The sequence below is a fragment of the Macaca fascicularis genome, chromosome 8 (genome assembly GCF_037993035.2).
Source record: "Macaca fascicularis isolate 582-1 chromosome 8, T2T-MFA8v1.1".
Lineage (NCBI taxonomy): Eukaryota > Metazoa > Chordata > Mammalia > Primates > Cercopithecidae > Macaca > Macaca fascicularis.
The window spans coordinates 31,603,116-31,623,985 of NC_088382.1; the positions used below are offsets into that span (position 1 = coordinate 31,603,116).

General features: G+C 44.5%; 1 protein-coding gene across 20 annotated transcripts in view; it reads right to left on the bottom strand.

Annotated features, from left to right (window-relative positions):
• Positions 1-501: 501 nt before the first annotated feature.
• The window catches only part of FBXO16 (F-box protein 16), a 61,815-nt gene continuing 41,446 nt past the window's right edge, over positions 502-20,870 (bottom strand). For 9 of the 20 annotated variants that reach the window (XM_045398084.3, XM_045398082.3, XM_045398085.3 and 6 more), the window contains 2 exons: positions 18,840-18,942; positions 502-830 (listed from right to left, as the gene is read on the bottom strand). In XM_045398084.3, coding sequence (XP_045254019.2) covers positions 687-830; positions 18,840-18,942 — 247 coding nt within the window. In that variant the 3' untranslated portion in view covers positions 502-686. Of the gene's footprint in view, positions 831-1,466; positions 1,493-18,839; positions 18,943-20,870 lie in introns of all 20 variants that reach the window. The other 11 variants (XM_074000586.1, XM_074000587.1, XM_074000588.1 and 8 more) reach the window with 4 other exon arrangements.

The window sequence follows — 20,870 nt, forward strand, 5'->3', positions numbered from 1 at the left end:
AGAAGAAAGGAGAAGAAAGAAGAAGAAGGAGGAGGAGGAGGAAGAAGAGAAAGAGGAGGAAGAAGAAGGAAGAAGAAGAAGGAGGAGGAGGAAGAAGGAAGAAGAGAAGGAGGAGGAGGAGGAGGAGGAGAAATTTAGACACAGACATATACAGAGGGATGACCACTTGAGGATGCAGGGAGGAGATGGCATCTACAAGCCCAGAGAGAGGCCTCAGGAGAAACCAGCCCTGCCAGATCCTGGGTGTCTAGCTTCTAGAACTGCAAGGAAATACATTCCTGTTGTTGAAGGTTCTTGGTCTCTGGTACAGCCCTAGCAAACTAAGATACCACGGTAAACAGCCCCTCCATTCAACTGCTCATGCAGCCTTGGGAATGAGCCTGTATCCTTCTGGGACCTGCCTCACCCACCTGGTACTACCAATGGTGCCGTTATATGTCCCATCACTAACCTCATGATATCTATCATCATGTTTCTACATCCGTAAATCTGTCCACATTTATGCCATGAATTCCTTTTTACTGAAATACTGTAGGACTCACTACCACAATAAGTACTTAAGCTGAAAGAGTTTCTAATAGGAGCCAAGTAAATTCAGCTCTCCACTGTGCAAAGCATCTTGTCATTTCTATAATAAAAGTCTTTCTATGTTGTTCAGTCCGCTTTGGCTCTGGAACCTGGATGAGTCATGCCTGGGGCCCAGGGTGTCTCTGAAGATGCTGCATGAGAATTTCAGCTGTGGTGGCAGTGGCTGGGAGTCCCACTGACTCAGGAGGAGGCCAGGCGAGATGAGCTGGAACTTTTAGGGGAGAGCTGGAACTTAGGGACATCTAGAAAGGAAAAGGAATCATGAAAGCGAGAGTTATTAAAACACCAAGGGAGCTATCTAGTTAAACTTATTTTTAACGACATAAAACAATTTTATAAAAGTATAGGGCTGACTGGGATTTATTGAGATTTCCCAACTTCACTTCCCTCTGCCCCCATGCAGTCTTCACCCTGAGCTACAAATAATACGGTCTTTAGCGTCCAAAGTGCTCTCACATTATTTCATCTGAACCTCAAGATCACATGCAGTAGAGAGGATAGTATTAATAAGTTTCATTTTGCAGATAAGTGAAACTGAGGAATTTGAGTGACAGTCCAAGTTCACACAGCTAAAAAGCATCACAGCTGGAGCTAGAAACTTGGGATTTTTAGATGAGACTATTGGCATCATTCCCATATTTTAATTTTAAGTATTTTAAAAAGTAGATATTTTTTAGAGATGAGGCCTCCCTATGTTGTCCAGGCTGGTCTTGAATTCTTTGATCCTCTCGCCTCTGCCTCCCAAAGTGCTGAGATTACCAGCGTGAGCCACCGTGCCCAGCCTGTTCCCATAATTTACACTCTCCATTAATCAATGCATGCGCTTGATCTCTCTAAAAAGGCAAATGTCACAGGTTGACATCACAACCAAAACTCACAGTGGGAAGGGATTTCTCCTCGACATCTGGCCGTGAGCAGGAAAGCGAAGAGAATGGAGAGAGGAAAAGAAAGAAATAATCCGAGTTGAGCTTGAAGGGAGAGAGAGTGAGGCACTCTTTAAAGTTCGCCCTTATCTTGGTTCCAACTGTGCAAGGAGAAACCTGAGAGGATTGGGCTGAACACAGATACCGTAGCCTCCCCTGAGCACAATGCCCCCCCGTTACTCCATACTAAGCTGCCAAGTCACAGGAGTCTGATCAGAGTCCTTGTTATCTCTTTAACACTGTGGCGGGTATGTTTGCAATACACAGGGTTTCTGTAAGTCTGGGAAAATCCTACTTTAGACTTTCATTGACTCAGCAACGACATCCACCAATGACAGCTCCCTGGTCCTCCCCTTCAGCTAACGGGCTCCCTCTCATTCCACAAGGAAGCTCCACACCTGCCTGAAGTGCTCTCTGTAGTCCTCCCGTAAGTCTAACCTGTCCTTCCAGGCCTGCCTTCCTGCAAGAAGCTTGCGTGTCTCCATCCACAGGATGTTTCCAGCAGGTGGATTCCCGAAGCCTTTATTACCGACTTCTCTGGCTTCGTGTTGAACATATGCTCTAAAGCATTAGTACTCACTTCTAAGTGTAATTCTTTGTCCCACAGTGAGACTGCAAACTCCCTGCAAGCAAAACTGAAAACTGTATTTTATTTTATTTTTGAGACAGGGTCTCACTCGGTCTCCCAGCGGCACAATCACAGCTCACTGCAGCCTTGACCTCCTGGGCTCAAGCAATCCTCCCATCTCAGCCTCCCGAGTAGCTGGGACCACAGATGTGCACCACGATGCCTGGCTAAATTTTTTACATTTTTTTTTTTAGAGATGAGGGTCTCCCTATGTTGCCTAGGCTGGTCCTGAACTCCTGAACTCAAGCAATCCTCCCGCTTTGGCCTCCCGAAGTGCTGGGATTACAGGCCCACTGTGCCCAGCCAAAGCTGGAAGCCTACACTTCATTGAATCGACAGGTGTCTGCCTATAGTAGGTGCAGACATGTTTGTTGATTTTTTCTGGGAAAGAGTGGGCAAAACTGGGGTTAAAGTAGCAAGTTGTTAGCATCGGAAAGGAAAAGGGGGAAGAGATGGGAGTAAATGATCTTCCCTCGTTTGAAGTGTTTGGTGTTGATTAAGATCCCTGTAGTGGAAGCATTTTCATTGTTGTTTCAAGATCAGCATGAGGTAAGAAAATAAACAGGAAGGTTCCTCTATGCTTTTTTAGTAACAATGAAGATAAAATAATACCTGTTGAATGGCCAGGTGCAGTAGCTCATACCTGTAATCCCAGCACTTTGGGAGGCCGAGGTGGGCGGATCACCTGAGATCAGGAGTTTGAGACCAGCCTGGCCAACATGGTGAAACCCTGTCTCTACTAAAAATGAAAAAAATTAGCTGGGCATGGTGGTGGGTGCCTGTAATCCCAGCTACTCAGGAGACTGAGGCAGGAGAATCTTTTGAACCTGGGAGGTGGAGGTCACAGTAAGCAAGACCACGCCATTGCACTCCAGCCTGGGGAACAAGAGTGAAACTCCATCTCAAAAAATATAAATAAATAAAATAAAATAATACCTGTTGAATGAAGAAAAAGCCTAGCTCTCTGTGATACAAGAATGGGCTAGTCACATCTCACCTGTAAGAGTTTCAAATTTAATCCTATTACCGAGTAATGCTTATCTGTCACTGCATTTGCAGAACCCCTTTCTCCTGAGTCCCCGGGCAGTTCACAGGTCCAGGCAGGCTCCTCACAGCCCTCCCACTTCACCATGGCAGGTCCCAGGGCTTCCCCTGCTCTCCTCTCCTCTTGGTAGCTGTCACCACCCATCCAGACTATGGCATTTCTCTTCCCTCCAAGATGGGCTCAAGGAAGATGGTCTCCTTCCGGCCACCATTTCTTGTGGTCCCGGAACACAAGCTCACAGACCCTCTTCATTTTGAGACTTTCATGTCCATTATTACAAGAGAAAAGATAAGATTTAAGGGAGAAAACATGGGGAAGTTCTATAAAAGGGTAAAAATCTTACAGTTCTCGATCCTGCTCTATAGCACCTGACTATCTGGTTGAAATGATAACTAGAAGTTTCTTCTATACCAATGTTGGGGTCTCCCAAACCTTTTCTTTCCTTCTGATCTTTTCCCCTGGCTGTGAATCCACCCCCACCTTCTTCCCCCAGAAAGGTCCGTCTTCACAGCACATAGACTTCACAGCAAGAAGCATCTTAGCCGGATAACTCAGGCCAAGTTTCACATGGTTTAACTTCTGAGCACCTCGAGACACAGCAAGGCACATTTCATGACACCTCTATTCTCCGTGAGAATCTTCCCTAAAGGGCATTTTCCTATGGCTCCTCAGGGATTATTTTTGCTTGTCTCTTTGAAAATAATTAAGCTTGTTTATTTTTTGAATAGGTTACTTTTCTACATAGTTCAATATTCAAAAGGTACAAAAGCATTCAGCGAAAAATCTGCTCCCACCTCATCCTTGAGCCTCCTAATTCCCTTTCTCAAAGTTACCAGGGTTGTGTTTGTTTTTCTGTTTTGTTTTTTGTTTTGTCTACTTCCAGTGATATTGTGTATGCATGTGAGCAAATGTAGACATAAAATGCAAATGTACCGTCCCACTCTCCTTTTTAACACAATTGGTAGCACGCTGTGAACACCACTGCTGTTTGCTCACTATATATGTGAGAGGCTATGTATGGAGTGTGTGTGTGTGTGTATGTGTGTGTGTGCGTGTGTGACTGTTACAAATCAATACACGAGGCCGGGTGTAGTGGCTCACGCTTGTAATCCCAGCACTTTGGGAGGTCGAGGTGGGTGGATCACCTGAAGTCAGGAGTTCGAGACCAGCCTGGCCAACATGGTGAAACCCCATCCCTACTAAAAATACAAAAATTAACTGGGCATGGCGGTGGGCACCTGTAATCTCAGCTACTCAGGAGGCTGAGGCAGGAGAATTGCTTGAACCTGGGAGGCGGAGGTTGCAGTGAGCTGAGATCGCACCACTGCACTCCAGCCTGGGCAACAGAGTGAGACTCCATCTCAAAACAAAACAAAATAACAACAACAACAACAACAAAAAACCCCAAATCAATACACGAAGAACTTCCCTAGTCTTTCAACGGCTGTAGAGCAGATGAACCATACCAATAGATTATTTGGGCCATTTTCAATGTCCTGCTCCTACAAACGACGCCAACATGAATGATCCTTTATGATTGTGCAGGCCCCTCCGCTTTTTGGTAGGTGGACGTTGCCAATGGCCATGCCATCTATCCGCATTCCTAGTGCTGCCCTGGAACACCATCGTAAGAATATTCCGGCCAGGCATGGTGGCTCGCACCTGTAATCCCAGCACTTTGGGAGGCCAAGGTGGGCGGATCACCTAAGGTCAGGCTTTCGAGACCAGCCTGGCAAACATAGTGAAACCCCATCTGTACTGAAAATGCCAAAAAAATTAGCTAGGCATGGTGGTGCACTCCTGTAATCCCAGCTACTTGGGAGGCTGAGACGGGAGAATCACTTGAACTCGGGAGGCGGAGGTTGCAGTGAGCTGAGACCGCACCACTGCACTCTAGCCTGGGCAACACAGTGAGACTTTGTCAAAAACAAAAACAAAAACAAAACAAAAAAACACAACAACAACAAAATAATTTTCCAATCCCCCATCTGTCCCTATGAAGAGGGATGGGATCAGATAATTCAAAGATATTTTTCTCATCAGTTGAGCTTTCTGTTCTTTTTCTAGAGGTATTTACACAATATCCTGATGTGCCGTTATTGTGTCTTTAAAGGGAAGGAAATAGAAGAGAAATGCAAGGCAATGTGTTTGACATTGGAATTCGCCAGGGTTCTGTTCTTGGCCCGCTTCCTGGCCAATCAGTGCCTGAATCTTCCATGGCTGGATGTGTTTCTGTCGCCCTGCTATTCCCCTGGGCTCCGGGCCCATCTATTCAGACCTCTTCTGAACTCGTATACTTGTGGTCCCTGAGGTACCTCCAACCTGACATTTCCCACTAGGTTTCCAGTCCCACTGGGGAGAGGCAAGAACCTTAATACAACTGCCCGCCCCAGATTCCTGGGACTTTTCCCTTGCTGGGCCAGAAGCTCTCCCTTGTAGCCTGGAAGTTCTCGAGGGCAGGGGCTGTTATCTTATGATTATCTCCCTAGGGCTAGTTCAGTGCCTATAAAATCCTTGTTCATTAATGATACACATACCAATGCTTCCTTCTTCTTTCTCATCTCAGGGCAATGGCTGAAACCACCTTGCAAGTGAACTTTAGATGGGGATAGAAAATTCCTATTTTCAGACTGGATGTCATTTTACTGGGCACAGAGAAATGGGTGAGAATGCCAAGAGGCTACTGAAGGTGAGGGGCCCAAGAAAGACAAGGGTCCCACAGGAGGCTAAGGCCCAAGAAGAGGTAGAAACAGGAACAGCCTATGTATACTAGCTTGTCTACAGACCTGTGTTTTTCACTCCTTGATTGATTTTTTTTTCTTTTCTTTTCTTTCTTTTTTTTTTTTTTCTTGAGATGGAGTCTCACTCTGGTGCCCAGGCTGGAGTGCAGTGGCGCAATCTCAACTTACTGCAACCTCTGCCTCCTGGGCTCAAGCTATTCTTCTGCCTCAGCTTCCTGAATAGCTGGGATTACATGCGCCTGCCACCACGTGGCAAATTAGCCCAGCTAATTTTTGTATTTTTGGTAGAGACGGGGTTTCACCATGTTGGCCAGGCTGGTCTTGAACTCCTGACCTCAGGTGATTCGCCCACCTTGGCCTCCCAAAGTGCTGGGATTACAGGTGTGAGCCACTGCACCCGGCCCCTGATTGATTTTTTTGTTTGTTCTCCATTCATGTTATTTGCAGATATCTGCAAATGATCACTGATGCAAACAATACCACTGGATCAACCCGAGGATCAGTGAAGTGAACACATTAAGTAAAGAAGTATGTGGATACGGAAAATAGATAAATATAGTAACAACAATGACAGCACCTGCTTTGTGCCAGTCCCTCTTCTAGGAATACCAATGACAGTAATAACTGCAAATACCTGACAGCCAGGCATTGTGCTAACATGCATTTATTAATTTATTTCTTCTTCACCACAAGCCTGTGATGTGGTAAAGAATCTTACCACATCTTCACTTTTTGTGACAATCTTCACTTTGTAGAAGATTCACCTCCCCCCTTTAAAAAAATCTCCATCTCAACGTTTTATGATGATTCCCAGTTGAGTAGTCGATGCAGGATTTTTCTTGGCCCCTTTGCCAGACTTGCAGCAGGGGCGCCCTGTCTACTCAGCCTGCTGTGGTCAGCCCCTTGCGGGAGGGAGCATGCGAGTGAGTGAGTGCGGACCCCAGTCGGCCACTCTAAGCGCCAACACAGGAGCAAGCTCCATGTGCAGGGCCTGCAGCCAGGCCAGGCATGTTACCTCAAGGGAACGTGGTGGCTCCTGGACAAGGGTGCCCACGACCCTGAAGCCCCAGAGGGGGCGTCAGTGTGCTGATTAGCTCTTTTAGTTCCGTTGTCCATAGCCCAATGGATGGCAGTATATTAGCACTCATTGGCCCCTGCACCTGTCGCGTGGGGCAGCTGCCCTCCGCTAGTGAGGGCAAAAGGCCAGTGTGGCAGCCTTTTTGGGTACCCACACTTGGTGGGTCCTGAGCTCTTGTCCAGCATCCAAGAAGAATGAGGTCACGCTGACAATAAAGGGTGTTGAGGGCAGATTTTTTTTTTTTTGAGACAGAGTTTCACTCTTTCTGCCCAGGCTGGAGTGCAATGGCGTGATCCTGGCTCACCGCAAACTCTGCCTCCCAGGTTCAAATGATTCTCCTGCCTCAGCCTCCCGAGTAGCTGGGATTAGTCACCTGCCACCACATCCAGCTAATTTTTTTGTGTGTGTTTTTAGTAGAGATGGGGTTTCACCATGTCGGCAAGGCTGGTCTTGAACTCCTGACCTCAGGTGATCTGCCCGCCTTGGCCTCCCAAAGTGCTGGGATTATAGGTGTGAGCCACCGTGCCTGGCCTGAGGGCAGATCATTTTATTGAGGACAGAGCAGCTCTCAGCAGAGAGGGGATGCAGAGGGGTGAGGAGGTTCCCCACCCCCACAGTTGGGTGGTTTCTCTCTCCCCATGTGGCTGGGTCAGGGCTTTTTATGGACTCAGAATGGGGAGTGCATGCTGATTGGTTTGTGAGTACACAAAAAAGGTTAAAGCAGAGACACCAGTCAAAGGTGGGCACAACAGTGTAGAAAACCAATTAGAAAAGGGTAGGTACGTGTAAAATAGGTGAAGGCTGGGGATCAATCAGGGGAAAGCGTGCCAAACGGGAAGACAGATTCTCAGTAGGTCTGTGGATTTGACTTGTAGCGTGGCTTTCAGGCTTTCAACTGTCTACGGGTTGGTGGTGGGATTTCACCAGGGACCCACCCCTATCTGCCCAGGCATTTGGCTGCCTCCTGGTGCTATCAGAGTGATGTGGTAATATTGTATATAAATATGGATTATTGTGTTTGAAAAACATAAAATCAGAAGTTATTGGTTTTAGCAGTGCAAGCACAGTTTAAACTTACCCCTGTAAATTGCCTAAAGCACAGGTTGGGGGCTGAGGTCATGGGTAGAGACAAAGCCTCTGAGTCCAGAGGAGATGGTTGAGGAGGTCCTCCCCGGGGGGGCCTTCCTCTAAGAAGAAGGACTAAGAGGCTGATGCTAGTCCCAGTCCCAGCTTCATCTGGTTGAGAGGATGCTTAATCCTCAGGATGGAGTTGCTTCAAGGACTTTCCATCTAGGAATTCTGGAGAAGGACCCCTGCTGTCTCCTGTCTGATCAGGAGCCCAGAAAGCTGCTCAGTCCTGTCTGGACACCTTCCAGAGGGCCCCCGATTTGGCCAACACCTATGAGCAAAACATTCCCTTTCACTCCCAGCTTTTGCTTCTGGCGGAAATAAAGGCAAGGTGTTAGAAAGAAATAACCAACGCAGTTTTAAAGAATCCACAGGCCTGGCTTTGTGTTTATCTTTTAAGTAACCTTGGGGTAATATTTTTAGCTGCAGAGGAAGGCTAAGCAACTTGAGCCAGTGTTTTGAAATTTAAATCCAAGACTATGTGACTATATCTTTCATGCTTCCAAGTAGGTGAAATAGGCCATAAGGTCTGAGTGTTTGGTTGTTAGTAATCATTGTGAACTAATATTTCAAAACATCTGTGTCTTACAAAATCAACTTCCAGTGTAATTTGTGGTAAAGTACTATATTACTAAACACACACCACACACACACACACACACACACACGGTACATATATATATCTTATTTTATGTTATTTATATATATATTTATAAATATATAAATATATATATATATTTTATATATATATATATATATTTTTAAGAGAGGGTCTCACTGTCACCCAGGCTGAAGTGCAGTGGTGCAATCATAACTCACTGCAGTCTCAACCTCTCAGGCTCAACCAGTCCCCCCAACCTGAGCCGCCCCAGTAGCTGGGACCACAGGTGTGTACCACCATACCTAGCTAACTTTCATTTTTTGTAGAGACTGAGGGGGTCTCATTATGTTGCCCAGGCTGGTCTCAAACTCCTGGACTCAAGTGATCCCCCTGCCTCAGCCTCCCGAAGTGCTGGGATTATGGGCATAAGCTGCTGCATCCAGCCTACATACATATATATTAAACCCCAATGGTAAGAGTGACCAAAGCATGTTATAACAAATATGTATATAACTAATAATATTATATAAATCACAAACACAGTTCTCTTCTGGTAGGTCCTGAACAGAAGTTAATTTGTGTCAAATATTTTGTGTTAAAATAAAAACAAATAGCCATTTGGCATTGGTCTAAATGCTCAGTGAAGAGAGCGGGTAGAATCATTTCCATTGGAAATATCACAGTAATTTATTACGGATAGCCTGATGAAACGAGAGGCAACAAGACAGAACAAGTAAACTCAGCTCTCTTCCAGGCAAAGGAGAAATGCAAAGACTCCAAGTAGCGGGCTCGCCTGACAGTTGATTTTGCCCCCAGGATTCTTGCCAAGGAGGCTTTTTCATCTCTTAGGTATAAAAAATTAACAACAACCAAGATTGTAGTTCTCAGGCAGTGGAGTGCACATAGCATATAATTCATGGCACTGAGTTCAACACACATGCACTCTTCAGTCTAGGAATATGGAGTAAAAAACAAAACACTGGCTAGGTGCAGTGACCCACACCTGTCATCCCAGTGTTCAGGGAGGCAAGGTGGGAGGATTGCTTTTGGCCAGGAGTTCAAGAACAGCCTGGGCAACACAGTGAGACCCTGTCTCTACAAAAAATTGAAAAATTAGCCAGGTGTGGTGGTGTGCATCTGTATTCCTAGCTACTTGGGAGGCTAAGGCAGGAAGATCGCTTGAGCCCAGGAGGTCAAGGCTGCAGTGAGCTCTGATTGCACTGCTCCACTCCAGAATGGGCAACAGAGCGAGACTCTGTCTCTAAAAAAAGAAAAAGAAAAAACAAGGACCACCACAATGATGAGGAATACACACACAGGCACAAGACTATATGGAGGCCATGCAGGAGCTGAAAATATATGGCTTACATTCCACATAGCTATTGATGCAACTGTTTCTTACACAGTGGAAACTGACTATAAGGGCCAGGTGCGGTGGCTCACATCTGTAATCCCAGCACTTTGGGAGGCTGAAGCAGGCAGATCGCTTGAGACCAGTAGCTCGAGACCAGCCTGGGCAACATGGAGAAACCCTGGCTCTACTAAAAGTACAAAAATTAGCCAGGCATGGTAGTGCACACCTGGAATCCCAGCTACTTGGGAGGCTGAGGCATGAGAATTGCTTGAACCTGGGAGGCGGAGGCTGCAGTGAGCCAAGATTGCACCACTGCATTCCAGCCTGAGCAACAGAGTGAGACTCTGTCTAAAAAATAAAGAAAAGAAAAGAAAAGAAACTGACTGTAAGGAAGAGAAAAGACAAAGGGAGGAAGAAGAAGATAAATGGGAAAGGTCAAGGAAAAAGTGAAAAGGAGACTCTTGTTCCATGGACCAGGGCCTCCCGCTAACGCTTTCTGGCTGCCTGGCAGGTCCCTCCTCCATCTATCTCTCAGCCGCAGCTCACCATCAGATTTCTCTTGTCTTTCATTGTGGGCTCGGGTGATGGCTTAGTATGATTTTTACTGCTGTTACTACTACTATTACCACTACTAGCTTTGAGCTAGGTACTATGCTAAATGCTTTACATCCTCCTCCCAATTGAGTGACGTTAGTTAGTCTTGTTACTAACTCCATTTTACAGATAAGGAAAAAGAGGCTCAGAGAGGTTACACAACTTGGCCAAAATCACCAGACTACTAAAATAGTGGTACGATGGGCATTGAACCTAGGCTATTTGCATCCCAATCTGTGTCCTTAGAAAGCAAAGTAGGCTGGGTGTGGTGGCTCATGCCCGTAATTCCAGCACTTTGGGAGGCTGAGGCAAATGGACTACTTGAGGTCAGGAGTTTGAGACCAGTCTGGCCAATACGGGGAAACCCCATCTCTACTAAAAGTACAAAAATCAGCCGGGCATGGTGGCAAGTGGCTGTAATCCAAGCTACTTGGGAGGCTGAGGCAGGAGAATTGTTTGAACCCAGGAGGCAGAGGTTGCAGTTAGCTGAGATGGCCCCACTGTACTCCAGCCTGGGCATAGAGTGAGACCCCATCCCCCCCCCCCAAAAAAAAGAAAGAAAGAAAGAAAGAAAATAGAAAAATAATATGATACTGAATGACAGCACAAACATGTATTACATGCTTAATATAGACCTGGGATTTAGGTAGGTGTCATTATTCCCATTTTACAGACAAAGAAACTGAGGCTTAGAGAGGTTAAGTAACATCCGAAGTCATACTGTTTAGTACAAGAACCCAGGTCTGTCTGACTGCAAATCCCATATTCTTTCTTACTCCTCTTTCCAAATGGAATTCCCAGGAATTTCATTGGTTGAATGAAATAATTAAAAATATCTCCCATGGATATTTTTGGTTCTGCACATTCAAACCAGACAGACATTGTTATAGAATGAACACCTGGCATTGCAGAGTGGCTCATTCCTGTAATCCCAGCACTTTGGGAGGCTGAGGCAGGAGGATTGCTTGAGGCCAGGAATTTGGGACCAGCCCCGGCAAAATAGCGAGACCCTGTTTCTACAAAAAATACCCCCCTAAAAAATCACAATTAGCCAGACTTGGTGGTGCACAGGTCCCGGCTACCTGTGACGCTGAGGTGGGAGGATCCCCTGAGCTCTGGGAGTTGTTGAGGCTGCAGTGAGCTGTGATCACACCACTGCACTCCAGCCTGAGTGACAGAGTGAGACCCGTCGCAAAAAAAAAAAAAAAAATTAATTTAAATTTTAAAAACCCCAAATACCTGAGGAGTGCATCAGAATTTGATAAGAAGTATATTAAAGACTGCCTGCAAGGAACCTTCTACAGAAACTGTTTTATAAATTCTTCTGTTTTGGTTCATTATACTTCCTACAGTTCAAAGAAAAAGATTGGAAACAGAAAATAGTTTGTATTGGTTTAAAATTAGGATTCACGAATGTAATGTTTTTTTATTTTATTACTACTATTATTATTATTTATTTAAGTGCTCTGTCACCCAGGCTGGAATGCAGTGGCACAATCATGGCTCACTGCCCCCTTAACTTCCTGGGCTCAAGTGATCCTCCTACCTCAGCCTCCCAAGTGGCTGGGACTACAGGCATGCGACACCACGCCTGGCTAATTATTTTATTTTTTTTTTTAGAGACGGGGTCTCGCTATGTTGTCCAGGTTGGTCTCAAACTCCTGACCTCAAACCATCCTTCCACCTCAGCCTCCTGTGTCCCTGGGATTACCCAGCCACTGCACCCACCAAACTCTCATTTTATAAATGAGGAAACAAAGACTCAGGGGATTTGAGTGACTACTCATTAGTGGCAGAGTTGATACTAGAACTGGGGTTTCCTGATTCTTAAACCATTGTTCATTCCACAATATGATCCAGGAATCACTGTAGAGTATATTCCTGTTTTTTCTTTTCTTTTCTTTTTTTTCCTCTTTTGAGTGAAGGAAAAAAGGTGAGAAAGCGTGAAGAAGCACTTTTAAAAATCAGGACTCTAAGAGTAAAGTTATCCCTGGAAAGAGGTGAAAAAAGTAATTTCAGAGGCTGGAATTAGCAGAGGACAGAAAAAGATAAGGTCTAATCTAAGGCAATTAGAGTAAGCAGGCAATTAAAGACTTTTGTTACTTGTATTTAAGTGAATGCTCTGAAATGGCAGGCTTTTTGAAATCCATGGTGGAACCAGGACCTAGAAAGTGAGGACACCTAACTCCCAAGTAAAAGTTCAGTGTTAGACAAGAGGTATTTGTATTTATACTTGATAAAGGAAAAAACAAAGAAAAGAAACAAGATGTCAGCTAGGGTCCTCTTAGCCCAATTCCAGGGCCTCGGAAGTTCAAAGCCCATCTCCTTATTTTCTGTGAATTGTCCTAAGGAGTGTTCATTTTCTTAGCTTTCTAGACTTCTAAGATCTTGCTTCCATGTGTAAATGGAGTAGAATTTGCTGCAGAGATGGAGGCAGGTATTTACATCCCAGTAACGGCAAACAGGTTTAATTGGAACAGGTGGTATCTAATACTGTTCCTACCTCTCTCCCCTACCTAATCTTGGCTTCTCTCCTCCTCCTCCTCCTACCTCTTTCTGCCCTACTCCCGCTCCTCCTCCTCCTCCTCTTCCCTTCCAGGAGCAGAAACAACAAATTCTTCCTCTAATCTCTAGTCGAGCAGGTTTTCCCTGTCTCTGAAGGCCTAGAGTCTGCTGACATCCTTGCTCTCAAGGCCTCCTCCTTCCCTATGAGTTTAGTAGTCTCTCCCTCAAGAACACAGCTCCTTTCTTCCCTAAGAATTACATGCAACTGCTGTTAAAATTTAAAATATAGGGCTGGGCACAGTGGCTCATGCCTGTAATCCTAGCACTTTGGGAGGCCAAGGTGGGTGGATCACCTGAGGTCAGGAATGTGAGACCAGCCTGGCCAACATGGCGAAATCCCGTCTCTACTAAAAATACAAAAATCAGCTGAGCGTGGTGGCAGGTGCCTGTAGTCCCAGCAACTCGGGAGGCTGAGGCAGGAGAATCACTTGAACCTGGGAGGTGGAGGTTGCAGTGAGCCGAGATTGCGCCATTGCGCTCCAGCCTAGGCAACAAGAGCGAAACTCTGTCTCAAAAAAAAAAAAAAAAATTAAAAAATATATATATTGTATGTCTTTACACAAGGTTGAAAATCTTTTAAGTTTAATGAAGATGGTATCTGACTACTGTGGAGTTTATATATATATATATATGTATATATACATATATATACACACACACTGTGGAATTTATATATATACACACACATATATATATAAACTCCACAGTATGTGTGTGTATGTGTGTATGTGTGTGTATATATATATTGTTTTTTTTTTTTGAGACAGTCTTGCTCTGTCACCCAGGCTGGAGTGCAGTGGTGTGATCTCGGCCTCCCAAGTAGCTGGGATTACAGGCATGCACCACCATGCCTAATTTTTGTATTTTTAGTAGAGATGGGGTTTCACCATGTTGACCAGGCCAGTCTCCATCTCCTGACTTCGTGATCCGCCCTCCTCGGCCTCTCAAAGTGTTGGGATTACAGGCATGAGCCACTGTGTCCGGCCGGAGTTTATATTTTCAATTGCTTTGTTTTATATGGAATCTTGTTCTCATAACTAATTGTAATGGGAGTGTCTTGACATTTACATAATTTTCATAAGGAGCCTTCAAAACTGTAAAGGATTAGCAATCAGGTCTAAGCTTTATTCCCATCTTTTTTCTTTTTTTTGAGACAGAGTCTTGCTCTGTCACCCTGGCTGGAGCACAATGGTGCGATCTCAAGTCACTGTAACCTCTGCCTCCTGGGTTCAAGTGATTCTCTTGCCCCAGCCTCCCAAGTAGCTAAGATTACAGGTGCCCACCACCACACCCAGCTAATTTTTTGTATTTTTAATAGAGACGGGGTTTCACCAGGTTGGCCACCTGACCTCAGGTGATCCTCCTGCTTCAGCCTCCCAAAGTTCTGGGATTACACGTGTAAGCCACCTTGCCCAGCCCATCGTTCATCAATCATTCACCCCAAAAAATGGTTGGACTAAGTGGTTCTAAGGCAGCACTTGGGGTCCGCTTTAGAATCAAAAGCAGAAGAGCAAATCAGGTACACTTGCAAGGGGGCAGGTTTTGAAAACTCAAACTCATGGAATAGGAAACATGACAAGCTCACTGCAACATGTGGAAGATGTGAAACCGTTTCCCCAAGTATGGTTCTGTTTTTGGAGAGAGCACTCACATCTGTAGGCTTAAGTAATGATACGCGAAAAGGGAGGCTGGTGTCAGTGATCTGAGAGCCACATCCTCAGAGAGATGAACTAAGGAATATTACCTGTACTTTTTTTTTTTTTTAAAGATAGGGTCTCACTCTGTCACCCAGACTGGAGTGCAGTGGTGAGAGCATGGCTCACTACAGCTTCAAACTCCCGGGCTCAAGTGATCCTCCCACCTCAGCCTCCAGAGTAACTGGAACTACAGGTGCATGCCCCTGCCATGCTTAGCTAATTCAAAAACGTTTTATTGTAGAGATGGGATCTTGCTGTGTTGCCCAGGCTGGTCTCAAACTCCTGGCCTCAATTATTCTCCCATCTCAGCCTCCCAAAGTGCTGGGATGACAGGTATGAGCCACTGCCCCCCAGCCACGTGTCCTCTTTTATTCTCTCATTGTCTTCTCTCTTCCTGCCCTTTCCATTTAACAAAGCCTCTTTCCTGATAATAGGAGCGAGGAATCTTCAAGTGTTCAGGCCTCAGGTAACCTCCTAGGTTTGAGGGTCAGGGTTTGGGGGTATGTCACTTTCATCTTTGTCTTTAGAAGGTGCTCCCCTAAGTTTGTCCTGCTCACCCACTTCTCTAGGTCCTCCTGAAATCTTCCTCCATAAACCTGTCTAAATGATGGGGGAACTTTCTGTCAAAGGTGTTTGAACCAGAGCAACTCCATCTTGAAGGGGGGCTGGGTAAAATGAGGCTGAAACCTACTGGGCTGCATTCCCAGACGGTTAAGGCATTCTAAGTCACAGAATGAGATAGGCGGTCAGCACAAGATACAGGTCATAAAGACCTTAATGATAAAACACGTTGCAATAAAAAAGCCGGCCAAAACCTACCAAAACCAAGATGGCGACATGAGTGACCTGTGGTCATCCTCACTGCTACACTCCCATTAGCGCCATGACAGTTTACAAATGCCATGGCAACATCAGAAAATTATCCTATATGGTCTAAAAGGGGGAGGCATGAATAATCCACTCCTTGTTTAGCATATAATCGAGAAATAGCCATAAAAATCGGCAACCAGCAGCCCTCGGAGCTGCTCTATGGGGTAGCCATTCTTTTATTTCTTTACTTTCTTAAGAAACTTGCTTTCACTTTACGAACTTGCACAAGATCCAAGAACTCTCTTTTGGGGTCTAGATCCAGACCCCTTTCTGGTAACATTCATGTATCAAATGAATACATGATTTTCTGCACTGGAATCACACCTGGGCTATGTCTGGCGTAACAAATTCACTCTATGGCTGCAGTTACCAGAGTTTTACCCTCACTTTCCTTTGTTCCCCTGATTGGATTTCCTCAGTACCCATTTCCTCTTCTCTTCTTCTTCTTCTTTTTTTTTTTTTTTTTGAGACGTAGTCTCGCTCTGTCACCCAGGCTGGAGTGCAGTAGTGTGATTTTGGCTCACTGCAACCTCCACCTCCCGGGTTCAAGCAATTCTCCTGCCTCAGCCTCCTGAGTAGCTGGGACTACAGGCGCGCGCCACCACGCCCGGCTAATTTTTTTTTTTGTATTTTTAGTAGAGACAGGGTTTCACCGTGTTAGCCAGGATGCTCTCAATCTCCTGACCTTGTGATCCGCCCACCTTGGCCTCCCAAAGTGCTGGGATTACAGGCACGAGCCACCACGCCTGGCCTATTTCTTCATTTTCACAATCATCTTGCATCACTTAGGAGGCCGATGAGGGCGAACTACTATCCTGTGGAGAGGAGAACTGAGTCACACCCGCCTTGTATCCCAAACAGCCAAGCTTGTTTTTGGCAAGCTCATCACCGGCATGAGTCATATATCACAGCATACTTTTTGGGGGATTTAATGATGCCTTATACTCTTTATCAAAACTACAAAACATAAATAGTGATTATAATTAGTATATTTACAAAAAAACACAAGAATAGACAGACACACTTAAGAGCCCCGTTCACGAAGAGCTAATTCTTCCATCATTGCTTAACATACTCTGGTTTCCCTTTCAGCCTTAATTAGTACAACTTCTTAACTTTTTAATTTATAATGAATGCTTTCACTTAAGCAAGCCCTGCTAGTGTTTGACAGATGGTTAATGTCAAAAGCCCATGGGGATGGCTTAGCTTTGGGTTTTGTGTTTTCGAAGCAGGAGAAATGTCTGACTGTGCTGATAATTTCTCAGCATGCATCACCATCAATTTTTATTGTCCTTCAAATTCCCCATTCTCCCTTGGACTTCTCTTCCACTCCTTGCCTATCACGGCCTGGAGACCAGGCAGAAGCACGCCATAATGGCTCATGTGATAAGCCTCATATAGTTATTTTTCTCAGTTAATGGCTTCACTGACAATTTTACTGCTTTGCTCTAAGCTCCCCCATTCCCTTGGGCATCAGTACACATGTCTATGATAAGCCTCATCCAGCCCAACAAAACTGGCCCTACAGAATTCAGATGGCCCTGTTTAAAGAAGCTCATCTCTCTCTCTGCTTTTTTTTTTTTTTTTTGCAACATAACACTTGAAAATACATTTAAACAGAAAGTAATAGAGCTTTAAAGCAGAGCTATAAAAGTGATTTATTCCTGAGTACGTACTTTTTCCTCTCCCAGCTGACATCCATTTTATATTAATTTTCCTTGAGTGTGTATCCTCATCTCTTTTCTAAATCCTTACTACTATATATGAACTTTTAATTTCACCCTTAGTCCTTTCTACTTCGTGCCAAAGACTTGCATAATGTGCTGAAAGATCCACAGGGCTTCGGAGCCACGATTTGGGAAACTCTGCTATGCAATGATAATGCTCCCTAGTCACAATTACTGGCTTTATTAGGTAGTCAATTCGCTGTTTTTTAATTAGGAAAGGAAAAGTTCTTAATTCATGTTTTCCAAAGTTACTTTAAATACATTTTCCTTTTTTTTCTTTTCTTTTTTTTTTTTTTTTTTTTTTTGAGACAGTCTCACTCTGTTGCTCAGCCTGGAGTGCAGTGGTGCGATCTTGGCTGACTATAACCTCTGCCTCCTAGGTTCAAGCCATCCTCCTGCTTCCCCCGCACCCACCACAGGCATGTGCCACCACACCCAGCTAATTTTTGTATTGTTAGTGGAGACAGGGTTTCGCCGTGTTGCCCAGACTGCACTCGAATTCCTGACCTCAAGTGATCCTCCTGCCTCAGTCTCCCAAAGTACTGGGATTAAAGGCGTGAGCCACCATGCCTGGCCTAAATGCACTTAGATCAGGGGAACCTTCCTTCACTTAGAGATAGCGATTTCTGATAGCACCTCCCCCTGCCCCAAAGGACTCGGCAGAAAAAAGAACCACTGATAAAAAAAAAAAAAAATACTTCCCTTGGCCAGGAACGGTGGCTCATGCCTGTAATCCCAGCACTTTGGGAGGCTGAGGCAGGTGGATCACCCGAGGTCAGCAGTTGGAGACCAGTTTGGCCAACATGGAGAAACTCCATCTCTACTAAAAATACAAAAATTAGCTTGGCATGGTGGAGGCACCTGTAATCCCAGCTACTTGGGAGGCTGAGGCAGGAGAATCACTTGAACCCAGGAGGCGGAGGTTGCAGTGAGTGAGTCGAAATCACGCCATTGCACTCCAGCCAGGGAAACAAGTGCAAGACTCTGTCTTAAACAAACAAACAAACAAACAAACAAAAATACTCCCCTTATATCATACAGTTTTCAAAGCAATTTCATACACATCAGTTCATCCAGTCCTTTTTTTTTTTTTTTAAACAGATGAGAAAACAGAGGCTCCGAGAGATTAAATAAAGTGTATCTTCAAGGTCATGGCTTCTCTGTCAGTGTCAGAAACCCGAATTTAATCACCACTCCATGATTCTGATTAAATAAACGAATTCAATTTTGCAAATAGGATTAGAGATCTGGAGATTTTCATTAATGTTATGGTGACGAATCTTTTATAAACAATACTTACCATTGATTGTGCTTTTCTTAGCCTAGTTCTGTCCTGCAACTTATTTTTCTTATCATGTGACTGTCGGCTGAAATCTGGGGTCATTTCGTTTCTTTTTTTTCCTCTGTAAATTGGAAAGCAGTGGGGAAATTACAAAGTATCTTTTTAACACTCGGTGGTTTGCATAGCTATTTGTCTGTTTGAGTTTGTTGTTGCCATGATTTAAAAGATTGTCTCCACTTAACTGGAAATAAGCCAAATATCTATCAATAGAGAACTAGTTGAATCAACTCTGGCATCTCCACACAATGCAGTACTATGAGCTGCAAAAGGAAGGTAGGATGTTTCTATATTCAACTGTAGAAGGATCTCCAGGATATACTGTTACATGAAGAAAGAAGGGTGGATGAGACGGTACGTACTGTGTGCTGCCATTCATTTCAAGAAGGTATTAAGATCTCTGCCTCTACATATTGTGCATATATATTTACTTGTACTTTTTAAAATGGAAGGATTATGGCCAGGTGGGGTGGCTCACGCCTGTAATCCCAGCACTTTGGGAGGCCAAGGCGGGTGGATCACCTGAGGTCAGGAGTTCGAGACTAGCCTGGCCAACATCGTGAAACCCCATCTCTACTAAAAATACAAAAATTAGCCAGGCGTGGTGGCACACACCTCTAGTCCCAGCTACTTGGGAGGCTGAAGCAGGAGAATCACTCGAACCCAGGAAGCAGAGGTTGCAGTGAGCCGAGATCGTACCACTGTACTTCAGCCTGGGTGACAGAGTGAGACTCCATCTCAAAAAATAAATAAATAAATAAATAAATAAATAAAATGGAAAGATCAAACCATAAAATGAAAAACAGTTACCTACAAGTAGGATTCCCATGTGAACTGATCAAAAACAGGGAATGTGAGCTGGGCACGGTGACTCATGTCCGTAACCCCAGCTCTTTGGAAAGCGAGGGGGAAGGATAACTTGAGTGCAGGAGTTTGAGACCCACCTGGGCAACACGATGAGACCCTATCTCTACAAAAAATTAAAAAATTTAGCTGGGCATGGTGGTGCATGCCTGTAGTTTCAGTGACTCAGAAGGCTAAGGTGGGAGGATCGCTTGAGCCCTGGAGGTCCAGGCTGCAGTTAGCCATGACTACGCTACTGTGCTCTAGCCTGGGCAACAGAGTGAGACCCTAAATCAAACAAAAAAGAAAAAAGAAAGAAAAGAAAAAAAAGGAACAAGTAATACGGAGGAACAGGGACCAAAAGTTATATTTCTCCAAGTATAGCTTATTTTGTATATTTAATTTTGGAACCATCTAATTTTTTTCTCAAAATCATAAAATAAAATGAACTGAAAAATATCTAAAATCTGAAAAGCAAAATGAAACATATATATTATCTATTGAGTTGGTGGCATTACTACACACAAAGGAGTTACTTCATGTGAGTTTAATGCAGTAATTTGTCTGAATATTCTTGATAGAATATATCTGAGAGATAAAAACACAGACAGGGAAGTCAAACTGTTTTCAGTAATCATATCACTTGCTTTAATATTAGCATTTGTTTTCTAAAACTCCTGTATATATTAGGATAAAGTAAGGCTCCTCCAACCACAGCCCACAGGCTCAAGCCAGTCTGCCACCTGTTTCTGTAAGTAAAGTTTTATTGGAACATAGTCATGCTTATTTCTTGCACATCGTCTATTACTATATTCAGGCTACAATGGCAGAGTTGAGCAGCTGTGACAGAGACCATATGCCCTGCAAAGACTAAAATATTTCCTGCCTTGCCATTTACAGGAAAAGTTTGCCTGATGTAATAGATCTAGGCGATGAGTATCCATGGCTACCAACACAAGAGAGACAACCAGAAATGATGGGCGTTGTGACGGAAGTACATATCCCTGTTCAGTATATACATAAGCCTCTAGGTCTGACTCTCAGAATAGCCAGGTACAGGGGACAGAAGAACCTGTTAAGATGCATGTGGGCGGTGCAATCAACAAAATCCAGAATGTGAGAAGCTCTCCAGGATAAATGGTCTGATAG